General features: G+C 46.7%; 1 protein-coding gene across 1 annotated transcript; it reads left to right on the top strand.

The window, feature by feature from the left end:
• Positions 1-8153: 8153 nt before the first annotated feature.
• Positions 8154-10056, top strand: LOC143926873 (olfactory receptor 12D1-like). Its single transcript, XM_077450913.1, has one exon. It carries the CDS (start codon positions 8210-8212, stop codon positions 9152-9154), a length of 945 nt encoding a protein of 314 aa, XP_077307039.1. The 5' UTR covers positions 8154-8209; the 3' UTR covers positions 9155-10056.
• The last annotated feature ends 12778 nt before the right edge of the window (positions 10057-22834 follow it).

The following is a 22834-nucleotide window of genomic DNA, read 5'->3' as shown; positions in this document are numbered from 1 at the left end:
TGAGAGGGGGCAATCGCCACACCCTCTGGGTGACCGCGGTGGAGGCCGAAGAGACCCTCTCTTATCTATCTCCCTTCTCCCACTTTTCCTTCTTCTCCCTTCTCTCTCTCCTTTTTTCGGCTTCTCTTTTCCTCATCTCCTTCCCCCCCCACTTTCCCAAACTCCCTTACCCTTCCCTGCCCATCCCCTTCCTACCCCCCCCTCCTCCCCTTCCCCCCCTGGTACTCCCCCCTACTCAGCCTACTTTTCCCCCCTTTTGTCCCTGACGGACTTGGTTCTTCTAGACCCGCGACACCTGACAGCTCCTACGGTACGCCACATATTCCAAGCTCGTTTCCCTGCTCTGCGAGCCAGAGAAACACCGCCTCCGGATGAGATGACTACTTACACGCTTACAGAAATCCGTGACACCACAAACATGAGCTAACTTCCCCCTACTGCCCCATGACGGGCCCCTGAGGAGTCCCCCCTTAGTCATTAATACGTTTTATTATGTTCAGAGGTTGTTATGATTCCAGGGATTCTCCCTCTATGCCACGGATTCCGCTATGTAGATTGCTGTTCATGATTGTACTTTGAGTATGTTACTTCTATGTCAAAAGATCTGGAATTACCTTGTTCGTCGTTACATGCAATCTGTTCGCAACATGTACTGTTACTATTCATTTCTTTTTGAAAAAATAAAAATCTTTATGGAAAAAAAAAAAAAAAAGTGTGTCCTAGGGAGGTGTTTTCTAACTGTGTGAGAGATCTGACACAGTACACAGAGATCACTGTTCCTGATCACTAGGAACAGACAATCTCAGTATACTCCCCTGTCAGAATGGGGATCTTCCTGGTTTACATAGGCAGATCCCCGTTTTGCCTCTCTGTGGAACAATAAAAGGTGGCCGGCGGACATCCTGGGCGCTGGACCCACGCATTGGCTCCTGCACCATGTAGCAGTACGGGTACGTCATTTCATACCAGTGCGGCTGCCGCCCTGCCATAGTATATCCGGCTACAATTTCTTTTTAATTCAGCAGCTAGCAATGTCAGCCACCATCCCTTGCAGTGGGACAGGGATGGTAAAAAATAAACTGACAGGGGTTATAACCCTCCCATACTCTATCCAAAATGAAAACAAAAAGTGTTGCCTATAGTTCTACTTTAAGCACAAATTTCTGATAATTTTATGGAGAGGACTAATGCTGCGTACACACGACAAGACTTTGAGGGACTAGGTCCGACGGACTTTTGGCAGAGTTCTGACGGACTTTCCGAATGAACGGACTTGGCCACACACAACCACACCAAAGTCCAACGGATTCGAACGTGATGATGTACGACTGGACTAGAATAAGGAAGTTCATAGCCAGTAGCCAATAGCTGCCCTCGAGTCGGTTTTTGTCCGACGGACTAGCATACACACGAGCGGATTTCTCGGTAGGAACTGGGTCCGGCGGAGTTCCGGACCCATTTGAAACATGTTCCATTTCTAAAGTCTGACAGATTTTTACAAATCAAAAGTCCGCTGCAGCCCACACACGATCGAATGGCCCGCCGGAATCATTTAGTCGGACCTTTGATGTTGAAAAGTCCGGTCGTGTGTACGCGGCATAATAAGATCTAACCATGCCAGTGGTGCAGCAGAAAACACATAGCACAGTGAGGAAGGTTTGTGGTCCAGGATTATAGGACAGTCATAACCAGAAGCAGTGCGGCCGCTTTATGGGGGTGATAGACTCATTTGCCTCTCAGCCCAGTCCGCCCCTTAAGACTGGTGGTACACTAATGCCCCGTACACACGATCAGATTTTACAGCAACAAATGTTGGATGTGAGCTTGTTGGCAGAAAATCCGACCGCGTGTATGCTCCATTGAACATTTGTTGCCAGACAAATGTTGGCTAGCATGCTCTGAAATTTTCCGCCAACAATTGTTTGTTGTCGGATTTTCCGATCGTGCATACACAAGTCCGTCGGAAAAAAGTACAAACACGCATGCTCAGAATCACGCATCGCTATTGAACTTCCTTTTTATCGGCTCACCGTACGTTTTGAACGTCACTACTTTGGTAATTGTTGGCCAACATTTGTGTGACCGTGTGTGTGCAAGACAAGTTTGAGCCAACAACCTTCAAAACAAAAATCCACAGTTTTGTTGTCGGAAAGTCCGATCATGTGTACAGTGCATAATGCCACGTACACACAACCGGAATTTTTGACAGCAAAGGTCTGACAGAACGAGTCCATCGGTGAATTCAATCGTGTGTAGGCTCCATCGGACCTTTGCTTGCCAAAAATCCGGCGAACTTTAGAAATAGAACGCGTTTTAAATTTTCCCGCCGGACCGAGAAATCTGTTCGTGTGTATGCTAATCCGACGGACAAAAACCGACGCTAGGGCAGCTATTGGCTATTGGCTATGAACTTCCTTATTCTGGTTCGGTCCTACGTCATCACGTCCGAATCCATCGGACTTTGGTGTGAGTGTGTGTGTCCAAGTCCGTTCATTCAGAAAGTCTGCCGGAACTCCACCGAAAGTCCGTCGGAAAGATTGCTGAACGTAGCCCGTAGAAAAGTCCGGTCGTGTGTACACGGGAAATAACAGTGTAGCGCAAGCCGGCGGGGACTCTTTTCATGCTGCCTCCCTGCAAAGTGCTGCCCTAGGCCAGGGCCTTGTCGGCCTAGGCCAGGATGCAGCGTAACGTCCAGCACCGCGGCCCGGCTGGAACGGAAGTGCACTTAGTACTTCAGAAAAGGTGAGTTAGAAAAAATTAAATAAAAATAGATAGCCAAAAACTAGTGATGGAGGTGTCGTCTTTCCTTTAAGCCAATGTTCTAAAAGTGGGTGGGACTCCGCTTTAAGTGGTCAATGCATAGAATGCATTAAGGTGAAAAAACATAAGGGTTAACAACCACTTTAAGCCCACAAAAATGGCATATGGCATCTCAGAAGTCCAAAACCCTTTAACCGGTTCCCAACCAGCGCACGCCGATGTACGTCGGCAGAATGGCACGGGCAGGCAAATGGGCGTACCTTTACGTACCTTTAAATTTGCCGCCCTGCCATCGCTGGTGGCACGCTCGCGTGCTGGTCGGGACCCCCCGTGAGTTCGGTCGCGGGTCCCGCGGACTCGATCGCCGCGGGGATACCCGCGATCGTCTCACGGGGCGGCTGAACAAGGAAATGCCGTTGTAAAAAGCATCTCCCCGTTCTGCCTAGCATCTAGTGACGCTGATCTCTGCTCCATGTGATTGGAGCAGAGATCAGTGTTCACTAAATTAAAGCAGTCCCCAACAGTTAGTAACACACCCCTAGGAACACTTAACCCCTACACTGCCACCCACTGGTTAACCCCTTCACTGCCAGTGTCATTTACACAGGAATCAGTGCATTTATATAGCAGTGATTGCTGTATAAATGACAATGGTCCCAAAAATGTGTCAAAAATGTCTGTTGTGTCCGCCACAATGTCGCAGTCACAATAAAAATCACTGATCGCCGCCATTACTAGTAAAAAAAAAAATATTAATAAAAATGCCATAAAACTATCCCCTATTTTGTAAACGCTATAACTTTTGCGCAAACCAATGATCGCTTATTGCGTTTTTTTTTTTAACAAAAATATGTAGAAGAATACGTATCGGCCTAAACTGAGGGAAAAAAAAAAAATTTTATATATATTTTTGGGGGATATTTATTATAACAAAGAGTAAAAAATAAAATAAAAATTTTCAAAATTGCCGCTCTATTTTTGTTTATAGCGCAAAAAATAAAAACCGCAGAGGTGATAAAATACCACCAAAAGAAAACTCTATTTGTGGGAAAAAAAGGACGTCAATTTTGTTTGGGAGCCACGTCGCACGACCGCGCAATTGTCAGTTAAAGCGACGCAGTGCCGAATCTCAAAAAGTGGTCTGGTCTTTGACCAGCAAAATGGTCCGGGGCTGAAGTGGTAATTAATCTTTTATTTTCCAATTGTCACTTAGGATACCAATAACGAATTCTGGGCTCTTTAAATAATTGTTTGTGTCACAGGAGCCACGTACCTGATGTGAGACTGAAGTAGTGGGGAGGCCTCCCTTGCACCTCAGGTCCTTGAAGCCTCTGGAGATGAAGACAGAGACTTGGTGGACATCGAGAGGCACAGGTGCCAAGAGTGCGGAGCACCGTGCAAGCCTTAGTACGAGATCCGAGCCGAGGTCAAGTCCAGTTGGGTAATGAAGTATAAAAGGGTGTAACATCGGGGGTTGTTTTAGCATAAGGGTAGAGCTTACCAGTGAGCTGAGTCCACGCCAGATATGCAGTTTTAAGGGCTTGTAGGTCCACTTTTTTAAAATAAAGAAAATGTCCGATAACAGAAGAGTTGCCCACACAGGGGTTTCAGCTTTCCACAGCAACAATGTAAGTAAAACTAAAAATACCAAGCCACCTGGCTCTCTTTAGCAGCTCTGCTGCTCAGACTTATGCTTCGGCCCTCTCGGCTCTATAACAGAGGTCCTGTACACCCCGTACCTCAGCACTTTTCCAGCTTCCTTTTTAAGCCCACAGGCTGACAGACAGACAGACAGACAGACAGACATGCGCAGACATGCTCACGTCTCTCTTGCTTGCCTGGACTCCTCGGGAGGGTGGAGCCCAGAACCATGGTCAGGTGTCTACAAATAGCCCAGCAAATACCTGACCAGTCAGTATGCTGGTGGATTGCAAAACCAGGACCCAGGTCTAGGGATTTCATCGCACCTGGATCGCTACGAAATCCCTGGGCTCCAGATCCCAAAACGGATTTTAGTAAACAATGAGGAAACTGAAAAGCCAGCTTCCTCCCAAATAAGCAAATAAACTGGAGCCCCTCAACCTGCCTGGTTGAGAATCCTCTGTCCAAACACTGGTGGAGTACTTCACTACCACAAGGATTAATCAGAAGAAAAATGGTTAAGATCCAAGCCGAGGTCGGTTCCAATCTGGCAGCTGAATACAAAAGGGACAAAGAAGTAGAATGGTCAAGGTACAAATCCGAGGGCAAATGGCAAGCAGCAAATAAGAGTAGTCAAATAGGTTTTCAGGTTACAACAAGTCCAGACAGATCACACACTAGCACAGGAACAAGGGAGGACTGAAGATAATCCAATATGGCAGTGTTTTGGCTGGGCTTATATAGGGAAGAGATTTTCCCGCCTTTTTCCATCAGGTTGAGGTCACTTCCTGTGTGCCTGCTAGGCATTTTCCAGCCTTTTTCCATGAAGTTTGAGGTCACTTCCTGTGTGCCTCCTGGGCATTTTCCTGCCTTCTTCCATCAAGTTTTCTGCACAGGTGCAGGTTGGCGTACTGAGGCGTCTTTGGCACATGCTCAGTTGCGGCAACGCACCATTGGTGCATGCATAGTAAGCCCCTGGACTCTTACAGTTTGCCACTCTTTCTGGCTTATCTACAAATGGGATTTTTCAATCTGGGTGGTCCCTATTTTTCTAGGGAGTCTTCAGCTTTGTGGAGACTGCCCATAGAGGTTTTACCTTTATGAAGTATGTCCTCCTGTCACAAGTTAGCCATTTTGCAGTATCCCACCATGCCCCAGTCCATCTCATGTTAAAGGTTCTACAGGTAATAATTCACAAAAAAAAAAGACATACCCTAGACCAGTGATGGCGAACCCGAGTGCCCAAAATGCGACACAAATCCAACTCATTTATTTCAAAGTGCCAACACTGTAATTAAACATGGGGTTTTAATTTAGAAAACTGTTTTGTAATCATCTTTGACTATGCTGTGCGTGTTTGACAGTGAAACGCATGTGTATGGTGCCTGGACCCTTGAGTACGTTTTTTAGGGTGACAACATTGTCTATCCTTTTTATATGGTGTTTGGATAATCATAATATATAGCTCTAATCAGATCATAACAAAGATATCCCTCGTCAAAGAGAGGAGGTATATTGGCGTGTGGTGGTCCGGAAGTGTTTAAGCGAACCTGTGAAGTGACTGTATAGTGAACCGTCAGGATGTTCTTGAACCTCAAGTCGCTGTCCCTTCAAAGAGAGAGGTGAGAGGCCCCCTGAAGGCCAAGAAACTGGCTTAACAACCCAGACACTAGGGGGCCCCGTCAATAAGCTTAGGTTTAACTGCTTGCCGACCAGCTGCGAATGGCGGCAGGTCGGCTAATTCCCGCGAATCGCCATACCGGTATGCCGGCTCCTTTAAGAGCTATAACAGGTGCGCATACGCAATGTCCACCAGCCACCTGCAATCGCTCCACAGAAAGACAGAATGGGGATCTGTCAATGTAAACAAAACAGATCCCTGTTCTGACAGGGAAGTACTGAGTGAGAGTCTGTTCCTAGTGATTAGGATAGGGTTGCCACCTCATCCCTTTAAACCCAAACACATATTAATTACACAGGTTCTGTGGCTGATTAAAGCGGGAGTCCACCAGGACTCCGCGTTTTTTTTTTTTTTAAAAGCCAGCAGCTACAAATACTGCAGCTGCTGACTTTTAAAATAGTGACACTTACCTGTCCAGCGCGCCCGCTATGTCGGCACCCGAAGCCGATCGCTAGGTCGTCTGTCGGGTCCTGCCGCCGCCATCTTGGGTATGGGAATCAGGAAATGGAGCCTTTCGGCTTCATTTCCCGGTTCCCTACTGCGCATGTGCGAATTGCGCTGCGCAATAAGGACGCTCCCCGCTGCCTCTGGGAGCTGTGTGTTTCTCAGCAGGCAGCGGGGCACTTGCGGGAAGGGGCGGGCACTTGCGGAAAGGGGCGTAAGTTACGCCCCTTTCCGCAGAGAGCTGTCCCGGAAGTGGGTGCAGTTACCTGGATTATCCAGGTAACTGCACCCCCCTCCCCCCTGAAAGGTGCCGATTGTGGCACCGGAGGGGGGGAGGGTTCCGATGAGCGGAAGGTCCACTTTAGGGTGGACCTCCGCTTTAAGGTGAAATCTTAATTAAACTCACTTAGTGCCTTACCTGCATTCAAATAGCCACAGAATCTGTGTAATTAATATGTGTTTGGGTTTAAAGGGATGAGGTGGCAACTCTAGATTAGGAACAGCGATCTTTCTCCTCCTTCAGTCTGTCCCGTCCCCCCACAGTTAGAAACACTTCCCAGGGAACACATTTAACCCCATGATTGCCCCCTAGTGTTAAACCCTTCCCTGCCAGTGTCATTTATAAAGTAATCAGTGCATTTTTATAGCACTGATCGCTGTATAAATGTCACTGATCCCAAAAAAGTGTCAAAAGTGTCCGACTAGTCCTCCCGCAATGTCGCAGTCCCGCTAAAAATTGTTCATCGCTGCCATTACTAGTAAAAAAAAATATATATATAATAAAATGCCATAAATATATCCCCTATTTTGTAGACACTATAACTTTTGCGCAAACTAGTCAATATATACGCTTATTGTGATTTTTCTAAAAATATGTGGAAGAAAACATATTGGCCTAAATTGAGCAAGAAATTATTTTTTTTAAGGTTTTTTTGGATATTTATTATAGCAAAAAGTAAAAAATATTGTTATTTTTTTCAAAATTGTCGGTCTATTTTTGTTTATAGTGCAAAAAAATAAAAGCTTTATTTGTGGAGAGGAAAAAAAGATGTAAATTTTGTTTGGGTACAACCTCGCACTGCCACACAATTGTCAGTTAAAGCGACGCAGTGTCGTATCGCAAAAAATGACCTGGTCATTAACCACTTACTTATCCTCTTCTTCGACCGGCAGTCCGCTTTCTGATAAGAGTGGTCTCTGCGGCAGATTCGCTGCAAGGTTACTTTTATCTGGGGAGGGGCCGCCTCACTCCGGGTGCCCTCCGCCACTTACCAGAGCCGTTGGCAGAGGCGATCGGATTTTATCCCTTGTTGGGTATGGAGACGAGTGAGGGGAAGATGGCCCCCACCCGTCTCCATACCACTGCAGGGCTGAAGTGATGTCAACACGTCACTTCCACCCATAATTCTTAAAGGGACATTTTTTTTTAAATTCAAAAAATCCCAGTGAAGTGATAAAAAAGTCCAATAAATGAAAAATAGTCCGGTGAGAACTTAATAACTAAATTGATAAAAAGTAAAAATTCATAAGAATTCATGAAAAAATAAAAAGTATTATTATTATTATTAATGGTTTAATGTCATGGTCCTACAGCAGTCAGGTCACTTGTCCCTCTTGTTTCAGCTGTCTCATTGGAGATTCCAGTGTCCTGGTTGAGTGGTTTCATGTGAATATTTATGGAAAATGAGTCAGATGTCACCAGATTCACAAAACTGGACCTTCGTAGATGGATTTCTCCTCTTGGGGCTGACAGAGGAGCCATCACTGCAGAGGATCCTTTTCGTAACGTTCCTGATAACATACGCATTGAACCTCATAGGAAATGCCTTCATTATACTCCTTGTTATTCTAGAACAAACTCTGCACACCCCAATGTACTTCTTTCTGGGGAACTTGTCCTTCTTTGATATCTGCTTCTCCTCCGTCACTGTCCCCAAGATGCTCCAGAATTTGCGGACCCAGCACAAGGTGATTTCAGTGATGGCCTGTCTGGCTCAGATGCATTTCTTTCACTTTCTGGGCAGCTCTGAAGTTCTTCTTCTGACGGCCATGTCCTATGACCGGTATGTGGCTATCTGCAAACCTTTGCATTACTGTGGGATAATGAACAGGAGGATGTGTGTCTTGTTTGCCCTTGGCTCCTGGATTATTGGTTTCCTACATTCATTAATGCATACGCTATTCACAGCTCAGCTTTCATTCTGTGGTCCTAATAGAGTCAATCACTTCTTCTGTGACATCAAACCATTGCTTAAACTGGCGTGTGCTGACACCACACTCAATGCCTACTTACTAGAAATTGTGACAGGATCCTTAGTCATGATTTCCTTCTTCTTGACTCTCCTCTCCTATATATTCATCAGTTCTGCCCTCCTTCGAATCCGTTCCTCCACGGGAAGACTCAGGGCCTTTTCCACCTGCGCATCGCATCTGACGGTGGTTATTTTGTTGTATGGCACGGCAATATTCACCTATGTGCGTCCAATCACTGAGGAGTCTCTGCAAGTCGATCGCTTTGCCGCAATATTTTTTACTGTGGTGACTCCAATGCTAAACCCTTTTATTTATACTCTGAGGAATCAGGATGTGCAGAATGCCACCAAAAGACTCTTCAGGTGCTCAATGTAAGATTGGGGGCCACTGGAACAGGATAAAAGTTTGACGGCACTCACAGGTTTGAAGCAAAAGTGAAGACTTTACCAAAGATAAAAATCATCAGACAACACCATAGACATCATGACATCAATGCAGACCTGGTAGAGATTAACGCATTTCACAAATTGGAATTCGCTTAGTTATAATCAGGATAAGATTGGGGGCCCATGACTACTCCATGTCTCAGAATGATGAGGAACAACCCTCTCATTCCCGATAAAACCTAACAAGATTTTTCTGTTCACATATTTAAACAATAAAGGGTTGGTTCACGCTGTCAGAAGAAATTAAAATGTGAACTAACACTGTACACCCTCCCCACACCCTGGTCCCTGCTGTACTTACCTCTGTGGGTGATGAGCTGTCAGTGCTCACCAAGGCTGGGACACGGGGTGGGCAGGAGGGGAGGCTTCCCAGGGCGCAGTGGTATTGTGTGGGGTAAGGGGCGATCCATGGAGAGTTCCTACCTACAAGCTGAAAGGAGTAGTGACAGCAGCTTCACTACTCCTGTACGGCTTAGTGATGGAGGAGAAAAGCTAGAAGGAGCAGCTCCTCCTCCTGGCACTGCAGCTCTCCTGGGTTGGGACTGCTGGATCGGCACTGTGCCGTGTTGTTCACCCACCCCCTATCTCCTCCCAGCAAAGAATGTGCAGAACTAGTGCTAGGATAGGGGATTTGGGAGGGGGGATTTTTACTAGGAGGAGGGATTTGTTTTAGGAAGGGGAATTCGGGGGAGGGGATTTGTGCTAGTAGGGATGATGGGGGGAGGATTTGTGCTAGGAAGGGAAATTTTGGGTAGAGGATTTGTGGTAGGAGAGAGTATTTAAAGGGGGAGAAGATTTATGCTCAGTGGGGAAATTTGAAGGGGTAAAGGATTTGAGCTGGTGGGGGGGGGGTTATGGGGGCAAAGATTTGTGCTGGGTTGGGGATTTCAGAAGGAAGGGATTGGGGGAATTTTTGGTTGGGGAGCATTTTGGCTTGCAAAGGGAATATATGCTTGGTGGGGTGCGCATTTGGCATCTTCTTGTCCTAGCACTGGTGCCCACGCAGCCAGTGTATTGGTCCAGTGATTTTTGAAATAGCCGCTCTTCTTTTCCTTCAACCTGCTGGAACTGACCATTTGGAATGGCTCTGAGCCATCCCAAAAGCCCTACAGAAAGAAGAGGAAGAAGAGCAGGGTTTCAAATCCCGTCCACTACACCGGCTGTGTGGCCACCAGTGTTGGTCATCTTACTTTAAAAAAGTAATTAGTTAAGTTACAAATTACTTCTCCCAAAAAGTAATTGCGTTAGTAACTCGTTTACTACATTGGAAAAGTAATTAGTTACTCAGCAAAGTAACTTTGACAGGGGTGGTAGTGGTGGTACTTGAGGGGGTGACAGCAGTGGTACTTAAGGGGGTGGCAGCAGTGGTACTTGAGGGGGTGGCAGCGGTGGTATTTGAGGGGGTGACAGCGGTAGTACTTGAGGGGGTAGCAGTGGTGGTACTTGAGGGGGTGGCAGCGGTGGTACTTGAGGGGGTGGCAGCGGTGGTACTTGAGGGGGTGGCAGCGGTGGTACTTGAGGGGGTGACAGCGGTAGTACTTGAGGGGGTGGCAGCGGTGGTACTTGAGGGGGTGACAGCGGTAGTACTTGAGGGGGTGGCAGCGGTGGTACTTGAGGGGGTGGCAGCGGTGGTACTTGAGGGGGTGGCAGCGGTGGTACTTGAGGGGGTGACAGCGGTAGTACTTGAGGGGGTGGCAGTGGTGGTACTTGAGGGGGTGGCATCGGTGGTACTTGAGGGGTGGCAGCGGTGGTACTTGAGGGGGTGGCAGTGGTGGTGGTGTACTTGGGGGGGTGGCAGTGGTGGTGGTGTACAGTACTTGGGGGAGTGGCAGCGGTGGTACTTGGGGGGGTGGCAGCTGTGGTGTACTTGGGTGGGGTGGCAGGCCGCGGTGGTACTTGGGGGGGTGGCAGCAGTGGTGGTGCCATCCTCTCCCACTACCACCTCTGCCTCTTACTGATCCCATCCCCCACCACCACTGATCTCATTCCTACCGTATCCCCCCCATCACCTCTGTTGTAGAAGTGATGGTGGGTGGGTAGGGATGGGATCAGTAAGAAGCAGGGGTGGTGGAGGACTTGGGATAGATCGATTGCACTGCAATTCGAATCGTCACTTACTTTAATGCCTCCAGGGATGCCTTTCCTCGTGGGGAGAGAGAGACCCTCCCCTTCACTCGATTGGTGTCAGCTGGTCAGCTGACTTCATTTTTTAGTGTCCGCCCCGCCTCCCTACATTCTCTCTCTCTGGATAGGCGGAGTGGGATGGGGAGGTCCAGACAGTCTCTCTGAGTCCCAGCCTCTTCTCAGCTCAGTGGGCAAAAGCCCCCTCCCTGCGGCGGAATGAATAGCCAGGCAGCGCGGCCACGGCGGGGCCTCCCGGGCGGTGGATGTAATTGCCGTAACGCCGCCCAAGTAATGGGAACTGAGTTACCATGAGGGGAAGAGTAATCAGTTAGATTACTTGTTACCCTCTAAAGTAACTGTGTTAAGCAACCCTGTTTATTTTAACTGAGTTACTTACATCACTGGTGGCCACTTACAGTTCATAACCCACGGGTGGGTGAGGAGGATGTAGGGTGTTAGTTCACCTTTTTATTTTTTCTGAAAAGGCGCACTAACCTTTTAAATAATATTTACTCATTTCCAGCTTTTCATTTTTTCGGAATAATAAAATAAACTGAACTGTAGGCAGACATAAAAGACACAAATGGATGCAGCTATCAATTTATTCATAAATCATTTAATGTATTTTTCAAATTCAAGTAGCATTGTTATTTTATATTTTATTCTAATTATTATTATTTAAAATATAGTACTGTATATATTATGATATAATATGTGTAGCAGATGACATTTGGGACCAAATGTCACACGCATTGTAAATTTAGTTTTTGCCTCAGGACCCTACAGTTCTGAGGGTTAATTGTGTAGGTAGGCATTAAAGCGGGGTTCCACCCTAAAGTGAAACTTCCGCTCATCGGAACCCTCCTCCCCTCTGGTGTCACAATTGGCACCTTTCAGGGGGGAGGGGGGTGCAGATACCTGTCTAAGACAGGTATTTGCACCCACTTCCGGGCATAGACTCCCACAGGAGTCTATGCCTCTTCCTGTCCTGCCGCGCTGTCTGCTGGGACACACACGGGTCCCAAAGACAGCGTGGACCATTCCTATTGCGCTGCGCGACTCGCGCGTGCGCAGTAGGGAACCGGGAAGTGAAGCCGCAACGCTTCACTTCCTGATTCCCTCACCTAGAATGGTGGCGGCAGCAGCCGAGTGCCGAGAGATCGATCGGCCTCGGCTGCCGACATCGCTTGGACCCTGGGACAGGTGAGTGTCCATTTATTAAAAGTCAGCAGCTGTAGTATTTATAGCTGCTGGCTTTTAACAATTCTTTTTCAAGTGAGATCCCTCTTTAACAACAGTCTGGCAAGGCCTTGTTTGAAGTTCTGCCTGGTCATGTGAACGGTGAGGTGCACATGACAGGCTAGAACCTGGCCTGGTTGGATGTTTGGGTACCGGCCCTCTCTGAGCCAATCAGCGGGAGTGCCGGGGCCCGTTGAGGAGTCTGGGAGGGGGTACTTAAACAGGTGTGGGTCACGTGTTCGGGGTTCCGGAGTTGTTCGTGAGACCCATGTGGTCTGTTCTGGTTCCAGGACCGGGGTAGCCCCGTGAAGGGTCCCAGTCACGGGGTGTTCCTGTCAGTGGCCCCTGATGGACCCGTCTGGTCTGGGGTAGGGATCCGTCTGTTCCTGAGTTTCGGAAACCTGCTGGTCCGAGGCGCTGTAACTGAGGGAGGATTCAAAGTATCCGGGTGTGCTCTCGGCTTGGAGGGACACCACAGCCTGTGGAAGTGACCGGGGGAGGACTCTTCGGAGTAGGGCTGACAAGTGGCATCCTGAGAAGTGCCTGGTTACTGAGTTGGGGAAGATATTGATTTCCAGTACCTCAGAGGAAGCGGGAAACGTTCCAGGTACGGTTGGAAAAAGGTTCCTGTTCATCTTCAGTTTATTGTTCGAGTTTTGAGTCAACGTGATGACTGCCATGATCTCTGGCTAGAGGTCTGTTCAGCCTTGAAGTGCCCAGCTGTGAGTAGCTACTCTCTGGGTGGAAGTAGAGACTTGTTAAACCTGCAGTTCAAGGTACCTGAGTTCTTCACCCCTGCCCTCTGTTCCCCAAGAGACTGTGTTTTGTGAAAGTTCTACTGCAAAATAAAACCTTTTGAAAGGACTTTATCTGTGTCAGTGTACAAGTCGTTGGGTATCAACCCTGGGAACCCCTAGACGCGGAGGAGCAGGCCAGGAGAAGGTAATCAGTAAGCCCATTCAGTCAAGGCCACCCTGCAACGGGTTATGGCCGCTACATATATAAAATATGTATAATATAATGTAGCACTGACCCCCGAAGGAGCTGCTGATTTTAATTGGGCCTGCACTCTACTGAGAAACCCCCCTTCTGAATGGCTCTATCCCCTTGGCACAGCTGTGGTGCAACAATAATACAATACAGTGTAAACAATATAATGTATCTGTGTCTATCCCTCAGGATCCTCTGGCTCCACCTGGTGGGGAAAGACAGTAAACCGCACACTTGTACTCTTAAACAGGAATACTTTTACTGAAAATATAGCAAATAGGTGGTTACAGAGTTTGCACTGTCGTTCCAACATAGAACGTCAGCACAGCATAAATCAACAGTCAAATACAATAAACAGCATGCAGGTATGTTACTATCTAGACCTGGGAGCTCCCCTTATTTAAAGTCTAACGTGAGGCCTCACTTAATGTATTTCCTCCTTTATCTTCTTTCTTCGCAAGCTTAAATAGTTTCTCAAATAATTGTAATCCAAAGGGGTAAGTAGAGAAAGTTAACTTAGAACACTCCAGGTGTAACTCCAGAAACTTGTAATTACACTTAGATACCAAAGTGTAACAGGCCATGGGCCTACTAAGTGTCAGTTGCTCAGTTGCACTTCCGTGGAACAACAGGTTCCGGCAAGGCCTATTAGTAAGTCTAAGTACGTGCAATAGATTAAACAGTGGGCCGCAACCTGCTCACCAATCGGATCAGAGTTCTGAGTGATGGCTTGAGTCCTACAGCTGCAGCTTGCTTCCGCTGACTAGGCCAGATGCTCCGTGTCACTCCACCGACTGGATCCGGCTCTCTGCCGCTCCAACAAGGGTCTCCGATCCCGGACGGTCTGATCACCAGCACTTGGCTCCATCCAGTCACCCAGCAAACAGTCCGGTTACACACAGTTCCGCACAGGCAGGCAATGTGATTCCAAGAGAGCAAATATGGCCTCTGCAGTCCCTTTTATACCCTGCCCAGCATGCACTGCATATCAAAGTGTTCATGGGTAGGTCACACAGACTCCTGGGTAGATGAGGTCAAAATGACCAAAGTAAACACAGTCACTTCCTGTTATCTTTCAACACCATAGAAAAGAAAAATAGCTAAGGTTCAGTTCCAAGTTTTGGTCACTAGATGGCATCCAACACTAGAGAACACATTGTCCATAGATTTACATTGTACGTCACATTTATTACAATAATACACCATTATATCCCGCTACAATAATATACGATAATATAATATAATTTATTTGCAAATAATTTTTCACTATATTGTACCAGAAACCAATGTATAGAGTCATTATAAACAGGACAAATTAAAGAACAAAATTTCATGTTTTAGCAAAGATCTAAAACCTCTTTATGACTTGTGTTATATTTCCATGTCCATGTCATAAGACCGCACAAAGACCCATACTGCTGGGTGTCACTTTAGGCCTTGTGCACATGGACGCATGAGGCCATATAAAAATAATTGTGGGCGAGGCGCATGCGTGGCGGCTTCATGGACGGTTGCATGTCCTGAGAGCTCCGCTCCGGCCAGCTAGCCCCGCTACAGCTACCATCAGCGGAGGATCTTATCTGCCACTCACCCCACGAGGCTCCGAACGACCCCCCACATGATCAGGAACAAGGGCAGGCGAAATCTATCCAAACAGCTGGCGCTCGATCCGCCGCCTGCAGCCCTCACCAAGATGGTGGCATCCCCAGCCACACAAGGCCTTATGCAGGATCCAGGCTAATCCATCGCCGATCCAGCCCCTAGCGCTCCGCAGTGCGAGGATCGGCTTCCTCCAACTGTGAGTAACCTCAGATACCATTATTGTCCCCCTCTTCTACGGAATCGCTGCTGGGCAGAACTCTCAATGGCACCCCACTCACTCCTATGGAGGACTTCTCTGCTAGCCCTGACCAACCCGGGTCCCATCCCAAATCCCATCCCGCTATCCCCACTGACTTTGTGGCCCTGATGGAGACCTTCTCTACCATGCTCTCCAGAGGTCTGGCTCAAAATGCATCACAGATCACATCCATAATACAGGCTGATCCAGGCAGCACCTGGAAGCCAGGATAGAGGCGATTGAACTTAAGTCAGATCAGACTATCGCCATGGCCCAACAAAACACTGACCTCCAGGATCAGCTTGAAACTGCATATTCTAAACTCGATGGTCTTGAAAATAGGAATCGCAGATATAATTTCAGGCTCAGGGGTAGGGATGAGCCGAACACCCCCGGTTCGGTTCGCACCAGAACATTCAAACGGACTTAAAATTTGTACGAACTTTAGAACCCTATTAAAGTCTATGGGACTCGAACGTTCGAAATCAAAAGTGCTCATTTTGAAGGTTAATATGCAAGCTATGCAACAGACAACACCAGCAATAAGGGGTATCTTCAGGTGTATACTGCGCTGGAGGCACACAACACCCACTAACTCCTGCAGATGCCTGTATTAGAGAGCAACAGCAATAAAGGGTAGATACAGGTGTGTGCTTGAGGCACACAACACCCACTAACTCCCGCAGATGGCCTGTGGCCAATTATGGCTCTCCTCGCTGGCGGCGCTGTGATTGGCCAAGCATGCGGGGTCACAGTGCATGCTTGGCCAATCATGAGCCAGCAATCCACAAAGTTCTGAATTCGCCGAACAGACGACCATGCATTCGAATCGAACACCAAACTCATCCCTACTCAGGGACAATCCAGAATCATTTAAAGACACAGACTCAGTTATTCGGTCCTTTATTAAAAGTATACTCCCTGACATACCAGATCATAGACTGGAATTAGACCGCGCTCACAGAGCACTTCAACCACCCCGCCAAGATGGCCTTCCCAGGGACATTGTTGTAAAGCCGCAATTTTTCAAAGTCAAAGAAGATGTCATGCGCAAGGCCAGGGAATCTGACAACCTTTCGTTCCTGGGTCACCCAGTTCAACTATTTGTGGACCTATCGCCCTACTCAATACAGAAAAGAAGATCTTTGAAGCCGCTCCTGCAAGTCCTGTCCCAAAAATCGATCACATACAGATGGGCTTTTCCGTTTTGACAAAATTTCTCTTATTTGAACAAATCTTACAGCTTTGCTAACTTTGTGGATGGCGAACGCATCCTACTCTACCTGGGTCTCATCTCCCATTCTCCTGCTCCTCCTCTGGATCCTAAACATTCCCTCTCAACGAAAAGACCTCCCCGTGAGCCCCCTCAAACCCCTCTGGCAGAAACAACAAGCAAAGAGACCCAAAGATGGCCACCCGTCTTGAAGACAACTCGCCAACTGTCCTCCTATTCTTCTTTTCTTTTTGGGTGGCATCACAGACTGGACTGCAGTCTAAGTTCCACCCGGTGGTGCCCCTCCGACTCATCTCCAGCATAACCACCATCATCTACAGTTATTTAAAGTAAACTTTGGCTCTTACAGGACTGCCCGGTATCTGGAGTCCCTCGTCTCTCCCACTAACATAGATGGGGGAGCGATGATGGACTCCAGGGTTCTTGAAAAAGTTTGACTGTGAATTTCAGCGATAAAGAGCCCCCTTTTTTCCCTTTTCTTTTTTCACTTCTCATTTCCCTCCTATTGTTACTATTGTTATTTGGCAGATGGGCCGGAGCGGCCGCTCTGCGCCTCCTCCTGTCTCAGAGTGGTATTTTTACTCCACTCGGAGATGTGGAAAAGGCCCCCTAGTTTGGGGCGTCTCTTCCTTTTTTGTGTTTATTTTTGGGAAAAACGACATGGGCGGGGGAGCAGCCCCCCCCACCCAGCAGGAACACTTCAGTCTCTGATAGGCTGCACTTAAATAAGGAGTACTACTGTATAATATGCATTGCCCTTAATATGTTGTGTCTCTCTTTCTCAGGTCTGTCTCCCTACCTTCTCCTCGCTACCTCTCCTCTTTTCTCTCCTTCCGGGTCTCCCAGAGGTACATCTCAAAATCTGCAGCTGACACACCAGATCCCCGGGCCACCGGTGAACCTTCCCAGCTTCTCATCCCAGGAGATTAGGGTAAGAATTCCCTCTGCATAGCACGCACCCTCCCCTCTGATCCATGTCTACTGACACCAACTGCTCTAACAATCTAAGGATTGTAACCCACAACATGCAGGGTATGAATTCCCCTGTCAAACGACGTAAACTTTTTAAACTCTACCACTCCCAAAAAATGGATGTCCTGCTATTACAGGAAACTCATTTCCCAAAAACCTACAACCCTCCATTCGTTTCTGGACACTACCCCCAGTTCTTTCTCTCCAACGCTATTAATAAGACGAAAGGCGTCGCAATATGCTTTGCCAAAAACGTAGGCTTCTCTCATTCAGACACAGTTAGAGATCGGGAAGGTAGATATATAATGGTTAAAGGCTCCATAGAGGGTACTTATTACCTGTTTATTTCCTATTACGCCCCAAATAAGAATCAGGCCCGCTTCTTTTCCTCCATGATGTCCACCTTCGGTCCACTGCTAGAGAGGAAAATTGTAATGGGTGGAGATACTAATCTCCCCTTTGATCATTCCCTTGATAAATCAGCCTCGGGGGCTCCTAACTCCCGGAAACCCCTGAGACAGAGCACCAAAATTGCTTCCATATTATACGCTCTGGATCTGGTGGACATCTGGAGGGAATTGAACCCTAGATCGGTCCACTGCTAGAGGGGAATATTGTAATGGGTGGAGATACTTATCTCCCCTTTGATCATTCCCTTGATTAATCAGCCTCGGGGGCTCCTTACTCCTGGAAACCCCCGAGACAGAGCACCAAAATTGCTTCCATATTATACGCTCTGGATCTGGTGGACATCTGGAGGGAATTGTACCCTAGATCCAAGGACTATACCCACTTCTCTGCTCCTCACCGAATCTACACCAGAATCGATCACATCTTCATCCAATCCCAAAATATCCCATCAACAACTAAAGCTATTATTAGGGATTCCCCCATCTCTGATCATTCTATGGTCATCGTATACATGCAGCGCTCTCATACCCCTGGGAACAAGTTTATCTGGCGTCTCAATGAAGGACTATTAAGTGATCCCGTCCAATGCACAATTATCATGCGCAACATTCAAGAATACTTCCTACTAAATAATACTGACTCAATATCTCCAGAAACCCTGTGGGCTGCCCACAAGGCGGTAATCAGGGGGAAGATTATTCAAATTTCCTCCCAACTTAAGAAAGAACGAAAGGCAGAGATAGACAACCTCACCGGGGATTTTCATTCCCTAAGCAAAGCACATAAACTCAACCCAACTAGTGAGACGTTGAAATCTCTTGAGGCGTCCCGAACTTCTTTGAATTTAGCGCTTACCACTGCAGCAGAGAAACACCTTAGATGGTCAGGAGCGTGATTTTATGCCCAAAAGGACAAAATAGGAACCAAACTTGCGGCTAAATTGTCTCCTAAGCCACGCACCCACGCCTTCCCCAAAATCCGCACCCTTTCAGGTGAACTGTCACATAATCCACACAGCATTATGGAAACTTTCCATAAGTTCTACTGCACCTTATATAAAAATGACCACCCTATTCCCATGTCCCAACTAGATGACTTCCTTAATTCTGTCCCTCTCCCGAGACTTTCCTCAGAATACTCGGACCTCTTAGAGGACCCGATTTCTGAAGCGGAAGTCCTAGGAGTTATAAAACAGCTCAAACAGAATTCGGCCCCGGGTCCAGAGAGCTTCTCAGTCGGTTACTATAAGAAATTTGCCACATCTCTAGCCCCGTTTATGGCTAAGTTTTATAATTCTCTCAGGTCTGGTTCTCCCTTGGATAAGGCCCTAAACTTTGCATCTATATCAGTTATCCCTAAGCCTGGTAAAGACAACACATTAGTAACGAATTACCGCCCTATCTCACTTATCAATAACGACCTCAAAATCTTCACAAAAATACTATCCAATAGACTTTCATCCTTTATAGCCCATTATATCCACAAGGACCAGGTGGGCTTTGCCCCAGGGAGAAAAGGACCTGACCAGATTAGGAGAACAGTTGATATAGTGTCCCTCCTCAACTCTCGCTGGGATGTCCACCAAGGGTTTTTTTTGTTGTCAATTGACCTTCAAAAGGCTTTTGACACAATTGCATGGCCATATCTGTTTAATTTTTTACAGAGATGGGGCTTTAACCCACATTTTCTGCAATCTCTATGAACTTTATATTCGGGCCCTACCGCTCAGGTCAGATTACAGGGATGCTATTCTGATCCAATCACGATAGAAAAAGGAACCAGACAGGGATGCCCTCTTTGCCCCCTTCTCTTTGGCATAGCAATTGAGACCCTGGCAATAGCTATCAGAGACCACCCAGATATCAGGGGAGTTATGTGTGGAAAACAGGAGCACAAATGTGCATTATTTGCTGATGATTTTCTGTTGTTTGTCCCATCCCCCCTGGTTTCCACACCTAAAATTTTTGCTGTGCTGGAAAAATTTGGCATCGTCTCTGGACTACGCGTTAATGCCTCGAATCCCTAGCCCTTAACATCATGGTATCACCCAAATGTCTTAGTAGCTTACAAAGCCATTTCCCGTTCTCTTGGTGCTCATCCTCCCTTATCTAGGGATCAATATATCCCCCAAAATAGACTCTCTATACTCCTCTAATTATCCACCTGCTTTTCAGAAGCTTTCAACAGACCTTTCTAACTGGGATAAACAGAATATATCCTGGCTGGGTCAAAAAAATGCAATCAAGATGACCGTACTTCTTTTTTACCTGTTTAGATTGCTCCCTATCCCGATTAGGAAATCCCAAATACAGGCTATACAATCCAAAATTCTCCAATTCATTTGGAACCCAAAGGGTAGGCGCTGTTCAAAGCATATCCTATACAGACTAAAATCACAAGGAGGTCTAGCTTTACCTAACCTCTGGTGATACTATCAAGCGGCACAACTGGCACAAATATCTATTGTCTACTCAAAGGGCCCAAAACCTGACTGGGTTGCCATGGAGAGACAAGCCATACCGCTTCACACGATAGACTATGTCATATGGTCCCCTACTAAACTTAGACCTCCAATCTTAGCCCCTATCCTCTCCAACTCAATAACCCTGTGCGACCAATTACACAAACATACCTCCCTGGTATCGCCCCCTAACGCATATGTTCCATAATCCCACTTTTCCCCCGGGGATGAATATCCTAGCATTCAGTTGGTGGCTTAACAAAGGATTGCTTAGGATCAGGAACTTCTTCACATCCACAGGCCCCATTACCAAGGCGTACTGCTTCAGTAAACTTCAAATGCCTTCCTCTGAGCGGTTCAGATACTTACAATTACTACACTTCCTTTGTTCACTCTAGCCTAACAGATCTGCTCCCCCTAAGGCTACACCCTATGAATCTTGGTGCGTGGAGATCATGGATCAGAGGGGTGGGATCTCCATCATATACGCCTCATTAGCCTCGGCGATCTCTAAACCTTCCTATGCAATCTCCTGGGAGAGTGATCTGGACATATCTTGGGACCAGGATATATGGTTTTCATGCTTCCAACGATCCTTCAAGGGTATTTTAAATATCTCGCTAATCGAAGCGAACCTTAAAGTACTCACCCGGTGGTATAGGGTCCCCTCCCTCCTAGCCAAGATCTATCCAGATGCTTCGCCGATGTGTTTCCGGAACTGTAACCATACAGGTTCAATGCTACACATTTGGTGGACCTACCCGAGAATAGTGGAAGTTTGTGGAATAAAGTGTTCCACTTGATTCGTAAAGTTACATCTGTCCAAGTACCCCAAACACCAGAGCTAGCCCTTCTCAACCTTAAAATAAATAAGATAGACAAATATACCCAAGCATTAATTTTTTTCATACTGTTGGGGGCCAAAATTACGATCGTGGTCCCGATCGCAGTGGTGAAGCATAAAATCTCCTGGATCATGACACAAGAAAAATTAGTTAGCATTACCCCGGATAAAACCCGCATATTCAAATACGTCTGGGAACCATGGGCAAAATATTGTCACATTTCTCTTATCCCAGGTATGGCCCCCCCTTGACTGCACACTCTGGTTGACCCGGATGGATCTATTCCCTCCCTCTCTCTTACCCTGACCCCTTTCGGATACCCTTTTCCTCCCTTCCTCTCCCTCGACTTCTCTTCTTCTTTTCTTGTCTTTCCTTTCCTTTTTCAAAAACAATGAACCGGATCATGTCCTTCTCTGCTTTTGTACGCCTTTTTTTTTTTGTTAAACATTTCTTTTGAGCGCTTTTTGAGGGGCGAAGGATTATAAACTCAATGCTAGGAATTTCTGCAACCCTGATATGCTCAGCACCCTGAGTTCAATTGTTCTCTGTTCATTCCACTCTAGTTCTTGTTAAAATTGTCCCCTTGACCGGGTTAGCAGTACATCTTACTATAACCTGTATTCCCGAATAATCCCGTGTTATACGCCTATTCACAAGGCCTTTGGGTTCGGTCATTGGAGGGTTGCGGGGGGTTGAGATTCCTCCTACTGCAGCAAGATCCCCTCAGGGGCGGCGGGGGGGGTTTGTCCCTCCACTCTCTCCTATACATGGTTAATGGGCATATGGACTGTTGTCCTTTGCTCGTCTATAATTTAGTCAATTGTTTGTTATAAGGCTCAGTCTAAGATCTGACTGCCATCTATATGTGGATGTTATACGCTGATGCTGGAGCATCAGTGTACACTTCATACTGTTTTTTTAGGTCTATGCATCAAGCTACATCACGAATTGTTTTGTCATACAGAACAACCCTTATACTCTGTTTACTGTTGTACTAAACGTTGCCTACTGTATCTTGGAATATTGTGTTTTCTACTCCTGTTGTGAATTTACATTTTTTTATAAAAACCATTGAAAGAAAAAAAATAATAATAATAATTTATGGGAGTATTTCCATACCAAAGATACACAAAGGGTCACGTACTGTTACCCCTCATAATAGATGCAGCTCAATGTGGATTTACACCACTAATTGCATAAACCTGTGCACACAAAGCTGTAGACACCTAGATGGATGCAGTCTGTCTGTATCCAGGGTTGTATGTTTGTACACATGCATGAGTTTATGCAACTAGTGGTGTAAATCCACATACAGCTGTATTTTTTACTATGGTTGGCTATACAAGACCATCTGTGAAGCCTGGGTATGGAAATATTCCTGCAATTTACAACTGCATGACCTGTCTGGAGCAGGGTTAGGTTATAAAAAAATTATCTTAAGCTTTGAACATCTCACGGAGCTCTGTTAAGTCCATTATCCAAAAATGGAAAGA

This window comes from Lithobates pipiens, unplaced genomic scaffold, assembly GCF_037356315.1.
Source record: "Lithobates pipiens isolate NorthernLeopardFrog02 unplaced genomic scaffold, aLitPip1_a1.2 Scaffold_23, whole genome shotgun sequence".
In the NCBI taxonomy this organism is placed as follows: domain Eukaryota; kingdom Metazoa; phylum Chordata; class Amphibia; order Anura; family Ranidae; genus Lithobates; species Lithobates pipiens.
Note: the sequence above shows the minus strand (reverse complement) of the source record. Positions and strands in the feature narration are given on the sequence as shown.

Bases quoted from the DNA above. Each gene is read 5' to 3' on its own strand.
- LOC143926873 (XM_077450913.1), top strand. From the start codon at position 8,210: ATGAGTCAGATGTCACCAGATTCACAAAACTGGACCTTCGTAGATGGA.